This window comes from Heteronotia binoei, chromosome 1, assembly GCF_032191835.1.
Source record: "Heteronotia binoei isolate CCM8104 ecotype False Entrance Well chromosome 1, APGP_CSIRO_Hbin_v1, whole genome shotgun sequence".
Taxonomy (NCBI): Eukaryota; Metazoa; Chordata; class Lepidosauria; order Squamata; family Gekkonidae; genus Heteronotia; species Heteronotia binoei.
This window is the reverse complement of record NC_083223.1, coordinates 257117708-257139383: the sequence shown is the minus strand read 5'-3', so window position 1 is coordinate 257139383 and position 21676 is coordinate 257117708. Positions and strand designations below refer to the sequence as shown.

General features: G+C 48.3%; 1 protein-coding gene across 2 annotated transcripts in view; it reads left to right on the top strand.

Moving 5' to 3' along the window:
* Nucleotides 1–21676, top strand: part of PC (pyruvate carboxylase) — a 548480-nt gene that overhangs the window by 124990 nt on the left and 401814 nt on the right. For both annotated transcript variants that reach the window (XM_060253969.1, XM_060253977.1), the window contains exons 5-7: nt 866–1011; nt 3935–4052; nt 4713–4864. In XM_060253969.1, the coding sequence (XP_060109952.1) occupies nt 866–1011; nt 3935–4052; nt 4713–4864 (416 nt within the window). The remainder of the gene's footprint in view (nt 1–865; nt 1012–3934; nt 4053–4712; nt 4865–21676) is intronic.

Sequence of the window (21676 nt, the reverse complement as noted above, 5' to 3'; positions counted from 1 at the left end):
CACTGCCATGGAGCAGGGGGCTGTGCCTGATTGGTAGCGGGGACAGGGTGCCTTGGCCAGTAATAGGGCAGGATTCACATGGGGGAGGAACCATCTCGATAGGGAGGGTCACCTGACAGTTCAGGAGCCAAGATTGCCCTTTTTTCCCTGCTTGCAACATGGTGGGTCCTGCAGAGAGGTTTTCCCAGAGGTCTTTGCTGTCATAGTCATCACCCAGTGGTTAGTTCTTTAAAAACTGGGGCAGCCCTGAATTTTCATCCTAAATAAACTGTATTGGCTTAGTGCTGGATGGAAGCTGTTCTAGATATACTTGGAGGTGTCTTTTGTTTAGTGCAGAATTATCTGCTTCTTTATGAATGACTGAAGGTGGGTCGTCAAAGTAAGAGAGGCAGGGTTACATGACCAAGACTACCAGTGCTTTCTTGGCATTGGGTATTGGGGGGCATCTCAATTCAGGGTCTCTGGCTTCATACTTTCTGAACCAGGGCAGTTTGCAAGCCAAGGGAACTATTGTTTTCTCTGCAGTGCCACCATTGCAGATGACCAGAGAGTGTATTGCAGTTTTTAGTCCAGCAAGAATCACAGACATGAGATGACTGTGTACATAACTGCTGGTTCTGGCTTGGTCAGAATAGTTTGTTGCACTGTTCAGAAAGTGCCTGAACGCCTGACTTCAAACTGCCACCCTTGGCATACACTTGGATGATGCCATATACTTACATGATAGGCACTGTATAAATTTGGGACAATTGTGACTCAAAACTGCAACCTGTGGTGCTAAGGAATAACAAGGGGGAAAGCAGGTTCCCAGCATGGGGAAGCAGCTGAACAGGGAGCATCACAGCTTTGTTTCTTCCCTCTCCAGGAGTGCCTGTAGTTCCTGGGACGGATGCCCCGATTTCCTCTCTCAACGAGGCTCACGAATTCTCTAACACTTACGGATTCCCCATCATCTTTAAAGCAGCCTATGGCGGAGGAGGGCGGGGAATGCGAGTCGTGCGTAGCTATGAGGTATGGCTGGGCCTTTGTTGATTTTCTTCCTTCCTTAGTCTCACCAAGACACGAGGCAGATGGCAGAATACAAAGCAACTGGACCTCAGAGACCTCCAATTAAGTGTGCAGTGGGACTGGAGGACGCTGCAAACAAAAACAAACTAAAACTAACGCAGGAGTCTCCGACCTCTTCAAGCCTGCGGGTTTCTTTGGAATTCTGAACCCAGTTCTCAGGGGTTCTCTTGACCACCACACTGTGCTGGCTCTATGCTATACTGGACTAGATAGACCAGTGGTCTCAGGGCTAGCATCAGCATACCCTGAGATGGGCAGCTGTCAGTTCCCAGGGGCCTTGGTTGCTGAACCCCATCCATGCACCTCTACGCCCCGCCGTTTGTCTGCGTGCCCTTCTCCACCTGCTTGCTTGGTTATTTACCATCCATGCTTACTACTGCCTGGCATCACTGGGGAAAGGAACGTGGAGCATGGTGATGCTGCTGCTGGGGAACATGGCAGTGGCACTCCCAGATGCACACACCGGACAGCACTGTTGGCAAAAGGGCGTGCAGGTGGTGCAGGCCATTGAGTATGAGAAATAGGAGGGCTTAGGAATGGGAGAAGATGGGGGGGGCACACAGTTGTGGCTGTGAAAAGGTATGGGGGGGGGCTGAGGATGGGCAGATGGGGCCCTTCAAAACCTGGAACCAGCCCCAGATGGTCAGATGCTGCTAGGCACCTCTTTTATTGCCTGCTCCCCCTCATCTTTAGCAGGGAGGGACCCAGAGAAGGGCCTCGATGAGGATTTAAACAAGTGTGCCGGTTTCTATGGGAGCAGACAGTCCTTCAGCTGAGCGGGGTGCAGATCATTTAGAGCTTTGCAGGTTATGTCCCATTGAAACAATCAGAAGCCGACACAGATCTTGTCATGACAGGAAAACAAAGCGACCTTCCGGCAGAACTGCCAACAAAGCTCTTGGGTGGATGTGTGGGGGCCAAGGGTTACCCCACCTTCGTGTGCTGCTCTTGAGATGCAGTGATGGGATTCATGTTGGCGGGGGGTGGGGTGGCATAGAGGGCTGAATCAAAAAGGAACTGTGGAGGCAGCAGTGAAAAGCAAGGACGGCTGATTTGTCTGAGCAGCCAGTCCCAGAAGGGAAGAACGGAAGGGTAGCCAAGAGGTGTGGATGCCTTGTTCCTCAAGCTCAGCATTGGTGCCTCTGGCCAAGGGGAGCCTTCTGGGGTTTTCCCTTTCTCTTCTGCCTGAGATCTCTTAACTGGGGATACCAGGGCTTGAACTTTCTTCATGCCAAGCGAGTGCTCTACTGCTGAGCCAGAGCCCTTACTCAGACCGACAGCAGCTCTCCAGGGGCTCAGGCAGAGGCCTTTCCCAGCAGCTAGCACTAGATCCTTTCGACTGGAGACACTGGGGATTGAACTGGAGACCTTCTGCGTGCCAAGCAGATGCTCTATCCCTGAGCCACAGCTCCTCACTTGAGATGGTGGCCTCTGCTGAAGCTTGGAGGAGGGGCCAGGAAAAGCAAGGGGGGAACTTGGAGAGCTGTTTAGGAGACTTTGGGGAGGGTGAAGGGCCAGCCCCTTCCCTTCCTGCTGGGCAAACAAGTTGGGCTCTTGTGGAGGAGAGCTTCTGGGATCCCACATGGAAGTGAGAGCCCCCCCCCTCCTGCTCATGCCATTATGGCCAGGGCTTTTTTTTGTAGCAGGAACTCCTTTGCATATGAGGCCACATCCCCTGATGTAGCCAGTCCTCCAAGAGCTTACAGCAGGCCCTGTACGAAGAGCCCTGTAAGCTCTTGGAGGTTTGGCTACATCAGGGGTGTGTGGCCTGATCTGCAAAGGAGTTCTGCTACCAAAAAAAGCCCTGATTATAGCTAACACAACAATTGAAGAGGGGTCATGGCTCAGCTGTAGAACACCTTCTTGGCTTGCAGGAAGTCCCCGATTCAGTCCCCAAAATCCTCAGGTAAAAGGATCAAGCAGTAGGTGATGTGAAATACCTCCGCCTGAGACCCTGGAGAGCTGCTTCCAGCCTGAGTAGACGGTATTAACCTCAATGGGCCAATGATCTGATCCTGTAGGAGGTAGCTTCAAGCTGCAATTTAACAAGGATAAGTTCCAAGTTCTATATCTGGGTAACAAAAATGAGGAAAAACCATGCTGGGTAGGGGATACTCTTCTGGGTAGCAGTGTGTGTAAACAAGATCTTAGAGTAAGAGTGAACCATAATATGAGCAGCCAGTGTGATGCAGAGATAAAAAAGGCTAATGCAATCTTGGGGTGCATAAGGTCCAAATTACAAGATGTCATAGAATCTTGCTGTACACTGCATTGGTCAGGCTGCACCTGGAGTATGGTGTGCAGTTCTGGAGGCCTCAGTTCAAGAAGGATGTGGATGGAAGGGAGCGGGTGCTGAGGAGATCAATGAGGATGATCAGGGGCCTGGAGACCAAGCCCTATGAGGAAGGTGACAAAGATGATAGGGGACTGGAGACCAAACCCTATGAGGAAAGGCTGAGGGACTTGGGGATGTTCAGTCTGGAGAACCGGAAGTTGAGGGGGGACATGATGGCTCTCTTGAAGTATTTGAAGGGCTGTCACTTAGAGGAGGGCAGGGAGCTGTTCCTGTTGGCGGCAGAGGAGAGGACTTGCAATAATGGGTCTAAATTAAGAATGGGAAAGTACCAGCTGGATATTAGGAAATACTTTTTTTACAATAAGAGCTGTTCAGCTGTGGAATCTGCTCCCTAGGGTGGTGGTGAGCTCCCCCTCACTGGCAGTCTTTAAGCAGCGGCTAGACAAACACTTATCCGGAATGCTCTCTAGGCTGATCGTGCATTAAGCAGAGGGTTGGACTAGATGGCCCGTATGGCCTCGTCCAACTCTATGATTCTGTGTCCACATACATGGCATCTTCTCCCTTTAGGAGTTGGAGGAGAACTACACCCGGGCGTACTCTGAAGCCCTTTCCGCTTTTGGGAATGGAGCTCTCTTTGTGGAGAAGTTCATTGAGAAGCCGAGACACATCGAGGTCCAGATTCTGGGTAGGTGTGGAGTGTCTGACTGTGTTACTGCTAGGGCTAAACAAAAGATACAAATGGGAGGCTGGCTGGACAAAGCGGAGGCCATGCTGACTGCTGGGCTTAAGGGCCAATTTACGGGGCAGCTGTGACCATGTGGCCAGCTTTCCCCCTTCCTTGCTTTTGTTAGCCCAAGTGGAATTCAGCTTGCAACAAACCTGTCGCTAAGGCCCTTTTGTTGGCAAGAATGTGCCGTCAGTTAGGCCCACCATTGCTTCAGCTCTCTGTATTTATTTTGGTATGTAACCTTTCTCATTCCTGGTGCTCAAGGCAAGCGCAAACATCTTACAAACACAATGAAACCGGGAAAATAAATGTGTGTGCACCTGAGAGAGAGTGAGAGCATGAACTTGTGTTTGATATTGCGTGAGGAATGGAAAATAACCCCACGCAATAAATGCTGTGTAAAAACAGATAATTTATTCCGTGCTTGGAGAACTCCCAGCAGTATAAAGCAATCCGAAGAAGGAAGGCTTGAAAGCACTTGTGAGAAAAGTTCAGTTATTCTTGCAAAGTTTTCTCCGACTCCTCCTGGGGATGTGAAAGGTACTGTGTGGGGAGTACAGGCGTGGCCTCCCCCCCCCCCGGAGGACTTGCAGAACTTCATTTCTTGCTTCTTGGCAGGTGATGCGTATGGGAACGTGGTGCATCTGTACGAGAGAGATTGCTCCATCCAGAGGAGGCACCAGAAGGTGGTGGAGATAGCACCTGCCGCCCACCTGGACAACCAGCTGCGCTCCAAACTTACCAACGATGCCGTCAAGCTGGCCAAGCAGGTGAGGGATCGAGAGCGTGGCAGTCTTGGGCAGCTGCTTGTGACTGGAGGGGTGGTGGTTGTGGTGGTGGTGGTAGAGCACTGTGGGGCCATGCCAAGTGGTGGAGTGCATGGACTGGCAGGAGCAGGGCTTTTTTTTTGTAGCAGGAACTCCTTTGCATATTAAGCCACACACCCCTGATGTAGCCAATCCTCCTGGAGCTTACAGGAGGCCCTGGAATAAGAGCCCTGTAAGCTCTTGGAGGATTGGCTGCATCAAGGGTGTGTGGCCTAATATGCAAAGAAGTTCTTGCTACAAAAAAAGCCCTGAGCAGGAGCTTCCTGGAAACCTTAATTTAGATAAGGCACTGTGTCCTCCTTCAGGCCATCATTTCAAGTGTGCCCTGATTGGGGTTAGCAGTCATCAGGACCAGTGTTCCCTATAAGCTGAGTTAGCATGAGCTAGCTCACAGATTTTTAGCCTGCAGCTCACAGATTTTAGCCTTAGCTCAGGAAGGATGACCCCTGAGCACAATAATTATGCAGTAGCTCACAACTTTAATGGCAGTAGCTCACAAAGTAGAATTTTTGCTCACAAGACTGCAGCTTAGAGGGAACAGTGGTCAGGACCATGGCTAGCTCCTAGCAAGAGCCAGGAACAGGATCTCTGGCTGGCAGGAAGCTCTAGCCTTGCTCTGGAATGGATGGCCAGGAGGTGTGTGTCCCAATCCTGCCTCTCCACCCTCTTCTGGAGGCGTGCAGGCTGGTGGGGATGGAAGACCTGCTGTTTCTCCTTGATTTGATTGGGCGTTGGCAGAGGGAATGAATTCTCTAGACTGAAGGAAGAGGGTGGTGCTTCAACTCTTTGAAGACGAAAGATGAAGGAACCTCAGGGTTCTAGTGGAATACTCTTAAGGTTCAGGAGCCATCCTTCATGTCCTCTGACCCCTCCACTGATCATGTAGGTCCTGGAACATGACATATTGCATTGGGAAATGAGATATGGGGGTTTCAATCAAGATTTAAATTGTTGCGGGGGGGAGTCTTATGGGGGAAAGGGCCTTGGTGAGAGTCAGTGTTGTGTAGTGGTTAAGACCATGGGACTCTAATCTGGAGAATAAAGTTTGATTCCCCACGTCTCTTCCACATGAGGCCTTCTAGGTGACCTTGGGCCACTCACTATTCTCTTAGGACTCTCTCAGCCTCACCTACCTCACAAGGTGTCCATTGTGAGGAGAGGAAGGGAAGGCGATTGGAAGAAGCTTTGAGAATTCTTAAGGTAGAGCCAGTTTGGTGTAGGCAGGGGGTTAAGTGCATGGACTCTAATCTGGGAGAACCAGGTTTGATTCCCCATTCCTCCACTTGCAGGTGCTAGAATGGCCTTGGGTCAGCCATCGCTCTTGCAGAGTTGGCCTTGAAAGGGAAGCTTCTGGGAGAGCTCTCCCAGCCCCACCCGCCTCACAGGGGGTCTGTTGTGGAGGAAGAAGATAAAGGAGATTGTCAGTTGCTCTGAGATTCTTAGATTCAGAGTGGAGGGTGGCATATAAATTCAATATCATCTTCTTCTAGAGAAAAGGGGGTTATTAAAAACCAGGTTTTTTTCTTCCCATCACCTGATCCCTAGCAATTTGGCCTCTCTGTAGCTTTCTAAAAATTTAACTCCAGGTCCATCTCAAAAGGAGGTGGAGGGGCTGGTCTCTAAGACATAGAGTTTAGCCCCAGAAAGATACGGTCTTCACCTTTTGGGGAGACATGATAGAAGATTTAAAAATTACAAATGGTTTGAAGACAGTGAGAGAGAGAGAGAGAGAGAGAGAGAGAGAGAGAGAGAGAGAGAGAGAAATATATTAGAATTTTGACTCATTGGATGAAATACAATAAGTGGTAGAACTGAGAATGGAGAAAGTCATGCATTTCTTCACATAATAGATCACTAACTAAAGGAGAGAGGAGACAGTCCTCTCCACCCCATCTTTAAAAGGGGCCTAGACAAATACAAGGAAAAGGAAGTGTACCAGCATGTTAGCTAAGTGATGTCCAAATCCGGAGGCATTCCACCTTTGAATACTTGTTGCTGACAGCCAGACAACAGGGAAGGGTTCCTGGTGGACATATCAAAAGCATCTGTTTAGTGCAGCTGGGAAATGGAATGATGGACTACTTGGTCTGATCTGATCCGGGTGAGGTTATTTTTACATTCTCGTCTGCCCAAAAGGCCCAAGGTTCAATCCCCAGCATTTCCAGTTAATAGGATCAGGGCTCAGAAAGGCCTTCGCCTGGAGCTCTCTGCAACCTCTGCTGCTCAAAAGAAGCAGAACTGTGTTAGATTTGACTAATATTTTGACCGAAGCTGTAAAGGAGCTTCATACAGTATGGGGGGAAGCTTCTGTTTCTCTGCGGTGAGGTACTTGCTTTGCATGTGAATACTCCCCAGGTTACATCCTGGGCACCTCCTGTGAATAAGAATTTCAGGTATCGGAGCTGGAAATTGCCTCTCTCTTTCTAATACCTCAAAGAGCTGATGTCAGAGTAGACAGATCTCGACTAGATGGGTCTGTAGCATAAGGCAGCTTCACACACCAACGTTAGAAGGCGGTCTGTGGTCGGCTGCTTGCTTTGCATGCAAAAGATCCACAGTCCCAGGGCCAATTAAAAGAGCCCAGGGAGTGGTGAAGGAGGACCCCTGCCTGAGTCCCTGCGGAGTGGCTGCCAGTCAGAGAAGACAGCAGGTGGATCGATGGCCAGAATCAATAGAAGGCAGCTTCATACAGTTAGATGACTTGCACAGAGGGTGGGGGGTGGATTGTTGTGCGGTGGGAGTGAGGAGTTTGGATCCTGTTTCCTCGAGGGCTTGTGTGCTCTCCCCTTCTCCCTCCCTCCCTTGTTCTGTCCAACCCTCCACTGCCAGCGGTGGCGCTTACAAACAATGACAAAGTGGTTTCTTGGCCACGCGCCACCTTGGCGCTGGGCAGGGCCTCACAGTTAAACCACCGTGCTGCTGGCCAACTCGTCTTGGAACGGATGGGAGAGCTGCTGCTTTGGATTCAGACTCCGCTGCAATCCAGAGCAGTCTGTATCAATTTAAGGGTCCACAGCTAGAGACTGTGGAAGCTTCTTCCAGAAGAATGCATGAGGGGGCAAGGCGACAGAGGAGCTGGAGGAGCGTGGCGTCTTCATCCTTTAGGCCAGGGGTGTCAAACTCAATTGTGCTGAGGGCTGGGTCTGACGTAAATGAGACCTTGTCTGACCAGGCTGGGCCATGTCGGGCTGGGCCAGGTGTGTACCTATTTAAGATTAGCTATGAATATATATATGAAGCTGCCTTCTACTGAATCAGACCCTGGGTCCATCAAAGTCAGTATTGTCTTCTCAGACTGGCAGCGGCTCTCCAGGGTCTCAAGCTGAGGTTTTTCACACCTATTTGCCTGGACCCTTTTTTGGAGATGCCAGGGATTGAACCTGGGACCTTCTGCTTCCCAAGCAGATGCTCTACCACTGAGCCACCGAGCAGAGATATAAACTTTTTAAAGGACACAGACAAACACGACTGAAGATTTTTTTTTAAACCCTAAAATAAAACATGCTTAAAACATGAGCACTTGTTGATCTTAAAGGTGCTTTCTTTGTATTTCTCCCATGGGACCCATGGGTCTTTCCCTCCTTCCCCAGGAGGGGGAGGAGCTTCAGCCAATGGAGAAAATTGAGGTTTTGCTCTGTAGCTCCTGTGCAATTAAGCAAGCCTTGCAAAGCAAGTTGAGATGCAGAAGGAAGCAAGAGAGAGGGAGAAGGAAGCAGACAAGAGCCAGTTGCGTGGGGGACTGATAGAGCCTTCCGGGGGCCTGATTCGGCTCCCGGGCCACATGTTTGGCACCTGTGGCTCTCTGGCTTTTTCTCTTTTTTTTGAAGGAGGGATAGCAAAAGGAGGGCACGACATGCATCTGTGTTAAATTGTTGCCCCTCTGGCTTGCAGTGAAAAAGACAGGGCTGCATGCTTGAGCTTCGTGTTCATGAGTACAGTTGTGCAAGCCATATATTTTTCCTGGGAGAGCTGGAAAAATACTACCTTGCCCATGACACCATATGTGGGCAGGGCTGAGATCTGAACTCTAAAGGCCAAGCTCCTGGCAGGCAGATGCATGCCGACATTCAGGCTCTTAGAGGATGAATCAGCAGTTCGCAGAAACCCCTCAGAAGGCAAGAGTCCCTGGAAAAGACAGTAATGTTAGGAATAGTTGAAGGCAGCCTGAAAAGATGAGACCCAACATTAGATGGATGGACTCAACGAAGGAAGCCACGGCCCTCTGTTTGCAAGACCTGAGCCGGGCTGTTAATGATGTTTGGAGGACATTATTTCATAGGGTCACTATGAAGAAGAAAAGGATATTGGATTTATATCCCGCCCTATACTCTGAATCTCAGAGCGCTCACAATCTCCTTTACCTCCGCCCCCCCCCCCCACAACAGACACCCTGTGAGGTAGGTGGGATTGAGAGAGCTCTCTCAGAAGCTGCCCTTTCAAGGACAACTCCTACGAAAGCTATGGCTGACCCAAGGCCATTCCAGCAGGTGCAAGTGGAGGAGTGGGGAATCAAACCCAGTTCTCCCAGATAAGAGTCTATGTGCTTAACCACTACACCAAACTGACTCTCTGAGTCAGAAGTGACTTGACAGCACTCAGTGCGCACTCACGAGAAACTCTGCTTTTGCCCCATTGGTGAGAAAGAAACCAGGGATACCTGCTCCTCTACTGTTGGATTTGAGTCCAGTCACACCTTAGTGACCAACAAGATTTTGGGGGTTTGCCCTGACCTGGATAGTCCAGGCAAGCCCAGTCTCATCAGATCTCGGAAGCTAAGCAGAGCCGACTCTGGCAAGTATTGACTAGAGTTGGCAACATGCAGTCAGTTTTTAATTGAGAGGGCAGATTCTACAACATTGTGGGATAATTGCAGCAGATCAGATCTGCTGTGGAGGGAGCATGCTACAATATAATATGCAACACAATATAATATGCAATAAAAGGAGCAGGCAGTGGCTCAGCAGCAGAGCCTCTGCTTGGCATGCAGAAAGTCCCAGGTTCAATCCCCAGTATCTCCAGTTAAAAGCATCAGACAGCAGGTGATGTGCAAGACCTCTTCCTGAGACCCTAGAGAGCAGCTGCCAGTCAGAGTAGACAATACTGATCTTGATGGACCCAGGGTCTGGTTCAGTGCAATGCAGTTTCATGTATGTGAACATCCTTGATTCTGCTGGAAGATGCTCTCCTCCTCCAGGGTGGGGGACTTCTCAGCTGTTGTTGCGGGGGTGCTGATCAGTAGGGAAGGTCAACCTGCCTTGCAGTGGTGATTTGAACAGGGAGGGGTGTGCATCTTGCCAGTTCATTGTAATTCACACAGGGGAGAGAGAATAAAGATGACAGTACAGATTAGAAACAAGTCCTCCGTTCTGGCTGCCTGGATCAGCCTCCTGCCTATGGAGCCCAGTGGCTCCCAAGTGTCACCGAGTGTCGGCAAGAGAGATTTAGAAACATCTCCCGGAGTGGAGCGGAAGGATGCCTGCGAGCACTGGGAGCTGCCGAGCTCTCCATCAAAGTGATGGCCCTGGCCTCAAGGGGGCTGTTTTCCCAGCAAAGGCCGAGCGTGCCTCCACTGTGCTGTTCCCCCCCGCCCTCCACTGCTGCAGCTGGCTCAGAAGCTGTCAATGTAGGGAATGGAGATCACAGAATCATAGAGTTGGAAGGCACCTCCAGGGTCATCTAGTCCAACCCCCTGCACAATGCAGGAAACTCACAAATACCTCCCCCTAAGTTCATAGGAACTTCATTGCTGTCAGATGGCCATCTAGCCTCTGTTTAAAAACCTCCAAGGAAGGAGAGCCCACCACCTCCCAAGGAAGCCTGTTCCACTAAGGGACTGTTTTAACGGTAAGGAAGTTCTTCCTAATGTTGAGCCGGAAACTCTTTTGATTTAATTTCAACCCACTGGTTCTGGTCCTACTTTCTGGAGCCACAGAAAACAATTCCACACCATCCTCTAGATGACAGCCCTTCAAGTACTTGAAGATGGTGATCATATCACCTCTCAGCCTCCTCTCCAGGCTAAACATCCCCAGCCCCTTCAACCTTTCCTCATAGAACTTGGTCTCCAGAACCCTCACCTTCTTCGTCGCCCTCCTCTGGACCCGTTCCAGCTTGTCTATATCCTTCTTAAAATGTGGTGCCCAAAACTGAACACAGTACTCCAGGTGAGGTCTTACCAGAGCAGAGTAAAGTGATGCCTGAGCAGCTTGCCCTGGTCTTGCGATTCACCCAGCACTTGTCCGCAGCCTGGTTCCGCATCCTCTTGCGGTTTTGGTGGCTCTCTTGAGAATTCATATTTATTCACCCAGAACATTTCTAGTCCCACCTTTTTGCCCAGCGTAAGTCTCCAAGTGTGCCTGTGTTGCAAATGGATGAAGCCCCCCTTCTTTCCAATCAAGGGACTTTCCAAATGACAGAGGCACAGAAGAGTTGATGTGCAGATCTCTTTTATTGTTTTTCATCCCCTCCTCCGTTCTCCTTTGAAATTCTTCCCCATCGTAACAACATCTTATACCTTTCTGTAAACAAAGGCCAACTTACAGATTGGCTGCACCGGCCTTCGCCTTTGATATTCTGATTACATTCATTGGTCAAATAAGTCCCATATCCCAACTTAGAAGCGAGAGATGAATAGATATCTCCCGGGGGCTGCTAATCTGGACCCCCAAGCCCCACTTCCCCATACTTCATATCTGCGGTTTCACCCCCTTCCCTGTTCAACTCCAGTGTAGGCCTCCTGGCCCAATTCCAGGATGAGTCAGCGCAAAGCTCCTGCTATAGCAGGGAGATTTGACCTTCTCTGAGAGATAGGCTCCCGGTGACTCCCGGAGGTAGAAAGATAGCTTACTTTCCACCGAAAGATGTTTACAGAACAAAATGAAGATAACAAGTTTCTGCTAAAGGGGAGACTTCCTCTCATATCTAACAGTAGCCCATTGTTCCTGGTTAGGACTTTGGAACCAAAATCATAGAAAAGGCTCTATAATACTCTTAAGGTGAGCTCAGCAAACATAACACAGCAAACATGATACTTTGAACACATATATATACTTTGTTAAGGCAGGTTAGTGCAAATGATCAAGACTAGTGCAATTCTATTTGGCACTCTGTCCATGCTCTAATGCAAATCTGAATCTATGTCCAACATTTGTAAACAAATAATTGCAAAACAAGGAAATGCTATAAAACAAACAGAATAGAGGAGGACCGGGACAGCGCGGTCAGTCTTGCAGACCAGAAATAAGCAAAACTGAAGGAAGCCGGCTCACTGCTGCCAAAGGCTTCATCAAAGCAGAAATTTTAAATTGGTGCCTGAAAGTGAATGATGCAAGCACATATTGAGAGGGCAGGCTCTGGGGCACAGTGAGAGGGCTTCTAGTGTCCTGGCTCCACTGGTGGACCTCCTGATGGCACTTGTTTTTTTTTGGCCACTGTGTGACACAGAGTGTTGGACTGGATGGGCCTTTGGCCTGATACAACATGGCTTCTCTTATGTTCTTATTGGGTTTCCGGGCAATGAATGAATATAGTTTATTTTGAGGGGAAAGTGTGGCAGGGTACCAGGATGGCTGCAAAGGCCCTGTCTCTAATAGCAACCTGGGTCACCTTCAAGTCATGGACATCTTGGGGGGTCTGTCTGCACAGCAGAGGTGGGGACAGGGATCTCTTTAGTGTGTATCCTTCCTTCGATGATTTTGGTTCTCCCTTCTAACAACAAATCTTGAGAACTGTGGTAGGATGAGAGAGCAGAGCATGTGTGGATCTGTGGTCACCCAGTGAGCTTCAAGGCTGTGTGTGGGTTTGAACCCAGCTCTAGTCCGGCCATCTGACCATTACACTGCTCCGCATTTCCTGCCTGTTCTGTTACCATTTACACGTGCCCACCTGTAGTTGGGATTGATATTCCCTCTAAGCTGTGGAGTCTTGTGAGCAAATATTCTACTTCATGAGCTGCATAGTTCCGGCTGGCTTGGCATCAGGGGGTGTGGCCTAATATCCAAATGAGTCACTGCTGGGCCTTTTCTAGTCCTATGTGAAACAATGGTGATGTCAGGGGGCGTGGCCCAATATGCAAATGAGTCCCTGCTGGGCTTTTTCTACAAAAAAGAAAAAGCCCTGGCCATGGCCAACCACCTCTGCTTCTCACTTGCCTTAAAGACCCCTTGCTGGGGTCACCATAAGTCAGCTGCGACTTGGTGGCACTTTACACACACACACAGAAGCAACTTGGGCAAGCTTGATGGTGTAAACCCCAAATCCTCAATCCAGTAGCTCCAAGATCCAGAAGAAACTCGCCTTCTCCCTGCTATGCTGCTGCTGCTGCTTTGGCTGCTCCTCAGGATCACTTCTAATACAGCCCAGCACTTGCAGATCTCTGCTCTGGAACTGGAGAACTGCCTTTGCCAGCGCTCAAATGCCAACCCTGGTTGATGTTTTTCTACCAATTTTGTGGCTTTTGAAATTGGGAGGGAGCAACAGTGGGAGGGCTTGTAGTGTCCTGGCCCCACTGGTGGACCTCCTGATGGCACCTGGTTTCTTGTCCACTGTGTGACACAGTGTTGGACTAGATGGACCATTGGCCTGATCCAACATGGCTTCTCTTATGTTCTTATGAAATTGATGTTTTGCGGCGGGCTGGGTGGACAGAGAATGCAACTAGCAGATACGACAAAGAGAGTGGGTTGACATCTGGGATAAGGCGTGAACCAGATTTTTTTTTTTTAAAAAAAATTATTTATACCCGCACCTTTCTCCCCTGTGAGGACCCAAATCACCTTACATCCTTTTCCTCTTCTCCATTTAATTCTCAGAATAACCTTGTGAGGTAGGTTAGGCTAAGAGCATGTGACTGGCTTAAGGTCACCCAGCAAGCTTCCATGGCATGAATGGGGATTCAGACCAGATTCTCATGTCATGCTAGTAACCACTACACTGTGCTGGCTATCTAGATACTGTGGTAATGTACCCCTTCAGACTCCAATTTTGAATTTTTTTTTAAAGTGAGTATTGAGAAATGTTTATTAGGAGATGGGTCTGGATCCAGGGCAGTGTTCCCCCTAAGCTGAGTTGGTGTGAGCTAGCTCACAGATTTTTAGCCTCTGGCTCACACATTTTTGTCTTAGCTCAGGAAAAATAGCCCCAGAGCACAATAATTTATGCAGTAGCTCACAACTTTAATGCCAATAGCTCACACAGAGTAGAATTTTTGCTCACAAGACACTGCAGCTTAGAGGGAACATTGATCCAGGGTAGGCGGGAAAGCAAGATTCAGGGCTGGGGGGGGGGACGTGACCTTTTGAGTAGGCTTGCCAACCTCCTGGTGGTGCGGTAAGAAGTACTAAAGCCTCCACGATAAACCAGCCTCAAGAATAAATAATTTCTATTTATATACAAAGCATAGAAACCTTGCACAATAATTATTACAACAGTGAAAGGATTGAGCTAACGCCATGTATAATGTTATAAAAGATACTAAAGCTTGTAGAAGCCATGTGTGAAACAGGGCAATATACGCAGCCCTGTTGCGATAATGTGCCTTGCTGTCAATACGGTCTACACTGGTTACTTCTAGAGAAGAATTGGAGCGTTGGACTCTGGTTTCCCGGTTCATCTTATCACACTCCGGACCTTTTTCTATAAAAACAAGAACTCTCATCATGAACTTGAACCTACGGGACTCGGATGTGATATCATTGCACTTTTGTAATAATTATTGCACAAGGTTGCGTTGTATCTGAATAGAAATTATTTATTCTTGAGGCTGGTTTATCATGGAGGCTTTAGTGCTTCTTACCTGCTCCATCTTCCACGTTACTCTTTTTGGGTTGCTCCAGCCTCCAGGTGGTGCCTGGAGATCTCCTGCTATTGCAACTGCTCTCCAGGTGACAGAGATCAGTTCCCCTGGAGAAAATGGCCGCTTTGGAAGGTGGACTCTGTGGCACTATATGTCACTAAAGTCCCACCCCTCAACCCCACCCTTCTTGGGCTCCACCCCCAAAATCTCCAGATATTTCCCAACCTGGAGCTGGGAACCCTACTTCTGAGTGTGTCTTGCTGCTTTAAATCAGGTCACATGTCTGTGCAACGGGAACAGAGTCTGATACGTGTGTGCGTGTGCTAAGAATATAAGAAGAGCGGTGATTCATCTAGTCCTGCAGTGTCCTACAGATGCTGGCCAAGGGCCTCTGGAAAACTCGCAAGCCCACTGTGGAAACAAAGACTTTCCCCTGCTCCCTCCCCCACGATTGATATTCAGATCTTCTGCCCATGAAAATTCCCCTAACCATGACATCTGATGACCATTGATTGGCCTATCCTCCGCAAATTTTTCTCATCCTCTTCTGAAAGACTCCTCGGGTAGCATAGGATCTCGTAATGGTAGTGCCAGCATTTGTAATTGTTTTGCTGTCAGGAGCGGAGGACGACGAAATGGAAGGTTTGTTTCTGCGCAGCCTTGACATGTTCCAGACCGGCAGCGAGATGCATGTTTCACGATTAATTCTCAGCCTTTTTTTGCGGTGTGTGTTGATGGTAGGGGAGGGAAAGGAGCTGTTAGTACAGAGAGCTGAGCGTGAGGGAAAGCATCAAGGGCCTGTGCGTGGGGGAGAAGGAAAGAAATCACGTTTCCTCTCAGCTTCGTTATCAGATTAAAAACAGGTGACGCCCTTTTTCATCAAGAGTGCTTCACTGGATCTAAAATGTTAGGAAAGGGTCAGTGGGAGACGGAAATGGCCTTTAAAAATTGATCAGTAAGAGAATCGCCTTTCCTTTCTCCCCACAAAAAGCATCTTGTGAGGGAGGTGGGGCTGAGAGAATTCTGAGAGAACCGTGACTGGCCCAAAGTCACCCAGCAGACTGCAGGTGGAGGAGGAGTGCGGAAATCAAACCCAGCTCTCCAGATTAGAGGCCACCACTTTTAACCACTATACCGCACTGCCTCTCCTGGAACCATCCACCTGCAAAACATGTGCTTTCCAACTGAGCCATGGCCCTTCCCTAGAACCTCTCAACACACCAAGCTGCCTGATACCATTGTTCTGTCTAGGTCAGCTTCATCTTCTCTAACAGATTATTTCAGAGGATAGTAAAACAGCTAGATTCAAGCACCTTCTAGAACAAGATTTTGGGATATAGGCTTCCAAGAGTCAGTGCTCCATCAGATACCAGCAGCAGCAGAAGATGATGATGATGATATGGGAGTCTGATTGAGTCCATCCAGTGCCTGATTGAGTCCATCCAATGCTTTTTGGTTTTTTTGGTAGAAGAAGCCCTGCAGGAGTTCATTTGCATATCAGGCCACACCTCCTGGCCTGGGAGCACGCGGCTGCCACATGGTGGGTTGGGCCAGCAGAGCCCGGGCCAGCCCAAGCGGAGCTCTGCTCCTGTGGGCTTCAGCAGAAAAAAACCTCACATTGGGTCTTCCTCTTTTCCTGCAGCCTTCCGCTTTTCCTAGCATTGTTGTCATTTCCAACGACTCTTGCCTTCTCTTAGTGTGACCAAAGTACAATAATCTCAATTGAGTCATTTTTAGCTTCTAGGGAACGCTCAGGCTTGATTTGATCCTCAGCCCATTTCTTTGTCCACGCAGGACAGGCGGATCCCTGATTCCTCATTCTTTCTTATTACCAACCAACTGTGCATGCCCTAATCCTGCAGGTTCCCCCCCACCACTCCTGACTGTGCCAGGTGCTGGTCGCTAGAGGGCAGTGGTTACTCTGGAGACAGCGAAGGCTTCCTCCCTCCCTGGGCTTCCGAGGCTCGCTGCGCTCTTCCTCCAGCCGACAGATCAGCTCCCCCCCCCCCCCACTGCTCCCTATTATCCTTGGTCGAATCTTCTTAAATGGCAGGCACAAAGAGCCAGCAGCAGCTCTGGAGGCCTGGCTCTCAGGCAACCCCCCTTCCTCCCCCCCCACCCCAGCCTGGAGCAAAAACTCTCGACCTTGACTCTATTAATAAACTCCTGCCCGTTATTGCTAGGATAAGCCTGACAGCGCTGAGTGGTGCAGGGGTTTAAGGCCAGGGAGCTGGTTGTTGAAACTCCAGGGCGGTCAAGCGGTGCACAATCCAGGTGTGTGTGACAGGATCCTCAAACAGGGATGGGTTTTTTGGGGGGGGGAGGGAGACTTTGAAACATAAGTGGGCCAATTGGACAGAGGAGCTAGAATTAGCACTGAAAATAAAGCATGAAACTGTTGACTGGGAAGTTGCCTTGCTTTGAATTCAGCCAAGGAGTTCACTAGGGCTTCTATCCTTAGCATGTAGGGTTGTCAGGTCCACCCTGACCACTGGAGAAGAAGAAGAAGACTGCAGATTTATACCCCATCCTTCTCTCTAAATCAGAGACTCAGAGCGGTTTACAATCTCCTAAATCTTTTCCCCCCACAACAGACACCCTTTGAGGTGGGTGGGGCTGAGAGGGCTCTCACAGCAGCTGCCCTTTAGAACATAAGGTTAAAACGGATAAAAGGAAGTACTTCTTCACCCAAAGGGTGATTAACATGTGGAATTCACTGCCACAGGAGGTGGTGGCGGCCACAAGCATAGCCACCTTCAAGAGGGGTTTAGATAAAAATATGGAGCAGAGGCCCATCAGTGGCTATTAGCCACTGTGTGTGTGTGTGTGTGTGTGTGTATATATATATATATATATAAAAATTTTTGCCACTGTGTGACACAGAGTGTTGGACTGGATGGGCCATTGGCCTGATCTAACATGGCTTCTCTTATGTTCTTAATGCACATTGGGGCCAAAAATCCCAGCTACAAATACAAGTTGATGTGGTGTGAACTGGCAGAGACTGACCAAGAGAGAGATCTTGGGGTCGTGGTAGATAATTCACTGAAAATGTCAAGACAGTGTGGATTGTAATAAAAAAGGCCAACGCCATGCTGGGAATTTTAAGGAAGGGAATTGAAAACAAATCAGCCAGTATCCTATTGCCCCTGTATAAATCGATGGTGTGGTCTCATTTGGTATACTGTGTACAATTCTGGTCACCGCACCTCAAAAAGGATATTATAGCATTGGAAAAAGTCCAGAAAAGGGCAACTAGAATGATTAAAGGGCTGGAACACTTTCCCTATGAAGAAAGGTTAAAACGCTTGGGGCTCTTTAGCTTGGAGAAACGTTGACTGCGGGGTGACATGATAGAGGTTTACATGATTATGAATGGGATGGAGAAAGTAGAGAAAGAAGTACTTTTCTCCCTTTCTCACAATACAAGAACTCGTGGGCATTTGATGAAATCACTGAGCAGTCGGGTTAAAACAGGTAAAAGGAAGTACTTCTTCACCCAAAGGGTAATTAACATGTGGAATTCACTGCCACAGGAGGTGGTGGCGGCTACAAGCATAGCCAACTTCAAGAGGGGGTTAGATAAAAATATGGAGCAGAGGTCCATCAGTGGCTATTAGCCACAGTGTGTATATATATGTATATGTATATATATATATATATATATATATATATATATATATATCATTTTTTTGGCCACTGTGTGACACAGAGTGTTGGACTGGATGGGCCATTGGCCTGATCCAACATGTCTTCTCTTATGTTCTTAGGGGGAGGTGTTTGTGAGTTTCCTGCATTGTGCAGGGGGTTGGGCTAGATGACCCTGGAGGTCCCTTCCAACTTTATGATTCTATTTTATTCTAATCTATTCATCATTCAGTTTTGGGATGTATTGTTTCAAGGACTGGTGGATGGCTCACAGTCAAGCTAGACATGATTGTGTCCTAGTGGAAGTCTTGGGGACATCAGTGACATTTTATGGTGATTTAAAAATGCCATGAGGAACCAATCCTGACTGTGCCTGTAAGGTGGTGTACTCCTCCCATTCCATGCCATTTCAAGTGCTGAAACAGCCAGGGAGTCTGGGCCCTTCCTCACTTGATAAGTTGGTGGAAGGAGGAAGAGTGTCTCAGCCTGCTACAATGTAGGTAAATCAAAAGTAGGTTTGCAATCAGGATCATGCCCTTGTGACAGCATTCCTGTGGCAGCCACAAGGACAGTCTAGTTACAGTGTAATCTGCTCCTTTAAGACCAACAAAGTTTTATTCAAGGTATGAGCTTTTTGCTTTGCTACAGAGAGAGACTGAAATTTTTTTGTTGTTGTTGGGCTGTTATGCCGGGGCTTTCCTGGATGCAACTCCTCTTTTTCACTGTACTCATGCCCTCATGATCCAGTCTTTCTCAGTAGGAGAGCAATGTGAACTATTTAGATGAGGAATAACAAGCCAGTGAAGCGTGTCCAGACCAAGCTCACCCAGCACATTTCCTTTGCAGACTGGGGATTTTGAACTTAGACTTCCCAGATGGGAGGCTAGTACTGACCGATATACATTATTGTCTCTCTGTTCTTGCACTGCCACATAGGAGTTGTAGTTATTTCTCTGTGGAATATAGTTTTGTAGACAAACACATAGCCCTCAATCTGTGTCATGGTGCCTTCACGTATTCTTGATCATCACAAAAAGCAACTTATGAACAAAAGCTCACAATGCCCAGACATTTCATGTTTTCCTCTAGGTCTTAGGCTCAAAGAATTGGCATTGGCCATGATATTTCTGTAATGAGTCAATAAATCTACACTTGATCTTAGCCAAAAGGCTGAGAAACCATGTCAGTAAATCAAAAGTAGGTTTGCAACTTACAGATACACACCTGAACATCAGCTGGACAGCATACTCAAGATTGCTACAGCACAGACATTCTGATGCAATAATTCAGAGATACTATGTCAGTTATCGGAGACTGTTAAAGAACCAAAATATTGCAAGAGTGCTTATCTTTTAAGCATGCTTTTTAAAAAAAATCTTGAATTGTGTTTGTCTGTATCTTTTATAAAGTTTACATCTCCGCTACTTGGCATTACATTTTGTGACACACATGGCCCGGTCCGACAAGATCTCATTTAGGTCAGATTTGGCCCACATAACAAACGAGTTCGACCCCCCCTGAGTCAGACCAGTATCTGGGAGATCCAGGTTCAAATTCCCACTCATGCCAGGGAAGCTCACTGGGTGACTTCGATAATTACATTATCTCTCCCTTCCAACATGTACTTCCTTTTTGGGAAAGAGCAAGATACTCCCATTATAAGTAATAACGGAATAATTCAGACCTTTGTAATGTTGCCTCGAGTTAATTTTGCAGGTGACAATTAACGATGTTTGTTCTAGCTGTGCTGGCTGGAGTTGCTGCTGTGGCTGTTAATAATAATTTTATTTAAGCTCTGTCGGTGCGCATGTGAAGGGCTTTACACTGAATTCGGGCTATTGCTTTGTCCCACTGGGACACTCAAGGCTCTGCTGAACTGTGAACGGAATAGATGAAGCTGACTTATGCTGAATTGGACCATTGGTCTGTCTCAGCTCACTGTGGTTTTCCACAGCTCATGCCCTTTTCTCTGTCTTTTCTGGGCCTTCTATTTGAGATCCTTTTGAATTGGATGTTCTGGGGATTGAGCGTTCTGCATGCAAATCGTGCGCTCAGCCCCATCAAACTAGAAACAGAGAAATGCCTTATGTGGGGTCAGGCAGTCCATCTAGCTCAGAACTGACATCTCAGTCAGAGAGAGGTCTTCCCCAGTGCTTTCCACCAGAGATCTTTAATTGGAGAGGCTGAAGCTTGAACCCATGACCTTCTGCATGCAAAACAGATGCTCTGCCGTTGAGCTGTAAGATGACTGGTTTCTAGCTCCCTCCCTAGAAATGTGTGATTATGCTGAGTCAGATGGTTTGCAATGCCGTGGGACAGGACCAGTTAAAAGGACCCGGTAGTAAAGGGTGTAGAGCCACTGCCAGCCAGAGGAGCCAGTGGATCAGAGGAGATCTTGCCTCAGTAGGAAGCGGCTTCACTTGTCTGTCAAGCCCAAACTTGTTTCTTAAGCTAGGCTTTTCCCCAGTCCTGCTTCCTGAAGTTTCTGTAGCTGAACCTGAGACTTCTTGCCTTGGCAGTAGGAGACCTCTCTCTTTAAACCCTCAGTTGCCTACAAACTTCACAGCTGAGCAGGGTTTGTTTTGTTTTGCTTTCTTTATTTGCTGTCTTTTATGGTCCTGGACTCCCAAAGCAGATTACAGCCATTTTATATTGCAGGAATAAATAAAACACAATAATAGTTGCTTGGGAGAAGGTAATCGGTGCTTGGGGAAGTGGGTCTGACTGCGATGAGAGGCTCTTGGCTGGTCTCCCCTGATGCTGGATCCAGGCACAGTAGGGGGCGGCAGGCCCTTAAAGCTGAGGCATTCCTGGTCTGAGTAGGAGAGCCTTGGGTCTAATTCAGGGATGGCCAAACTGTGGCTCGGGAGCCACATGTGGCTCTTTCACACATATTGTGTGGCTCTCGAAGCTCCCTCCGCCCCTCTGGCTGACTTGGAGAAGGCATTTGTCTCTTTAAATCACTTCACCAAGACAGCCAGCAGCTTGGAAAATGCATTTAAAGTTGCTTTCTTTCCACCTCTCTTCCCATCTATTTTCCTCCCTCCCTCGCAGCTCTCAAACATCTGACATTTATTCTGTGTGGCTCTTACACTAAGCAAGTTTGGCCACTCCTGGTCTAGCTGCTGCACCACCCGTCACTTTGAAGAGCTTCCTAAGCAAGTGGGTCCCTGCCCCAAGAAGTCTGCATGTGGAGAGCGGGGTCAAAACAGCGGAAAAAAGAACGCAAGCAAGGATATTAGCACACACTTTAGTTGGCAATGAGGACCAAGGGGACATAGTGGTTAGAGAGGCAGGGAGGTGTAGTGGTTAGA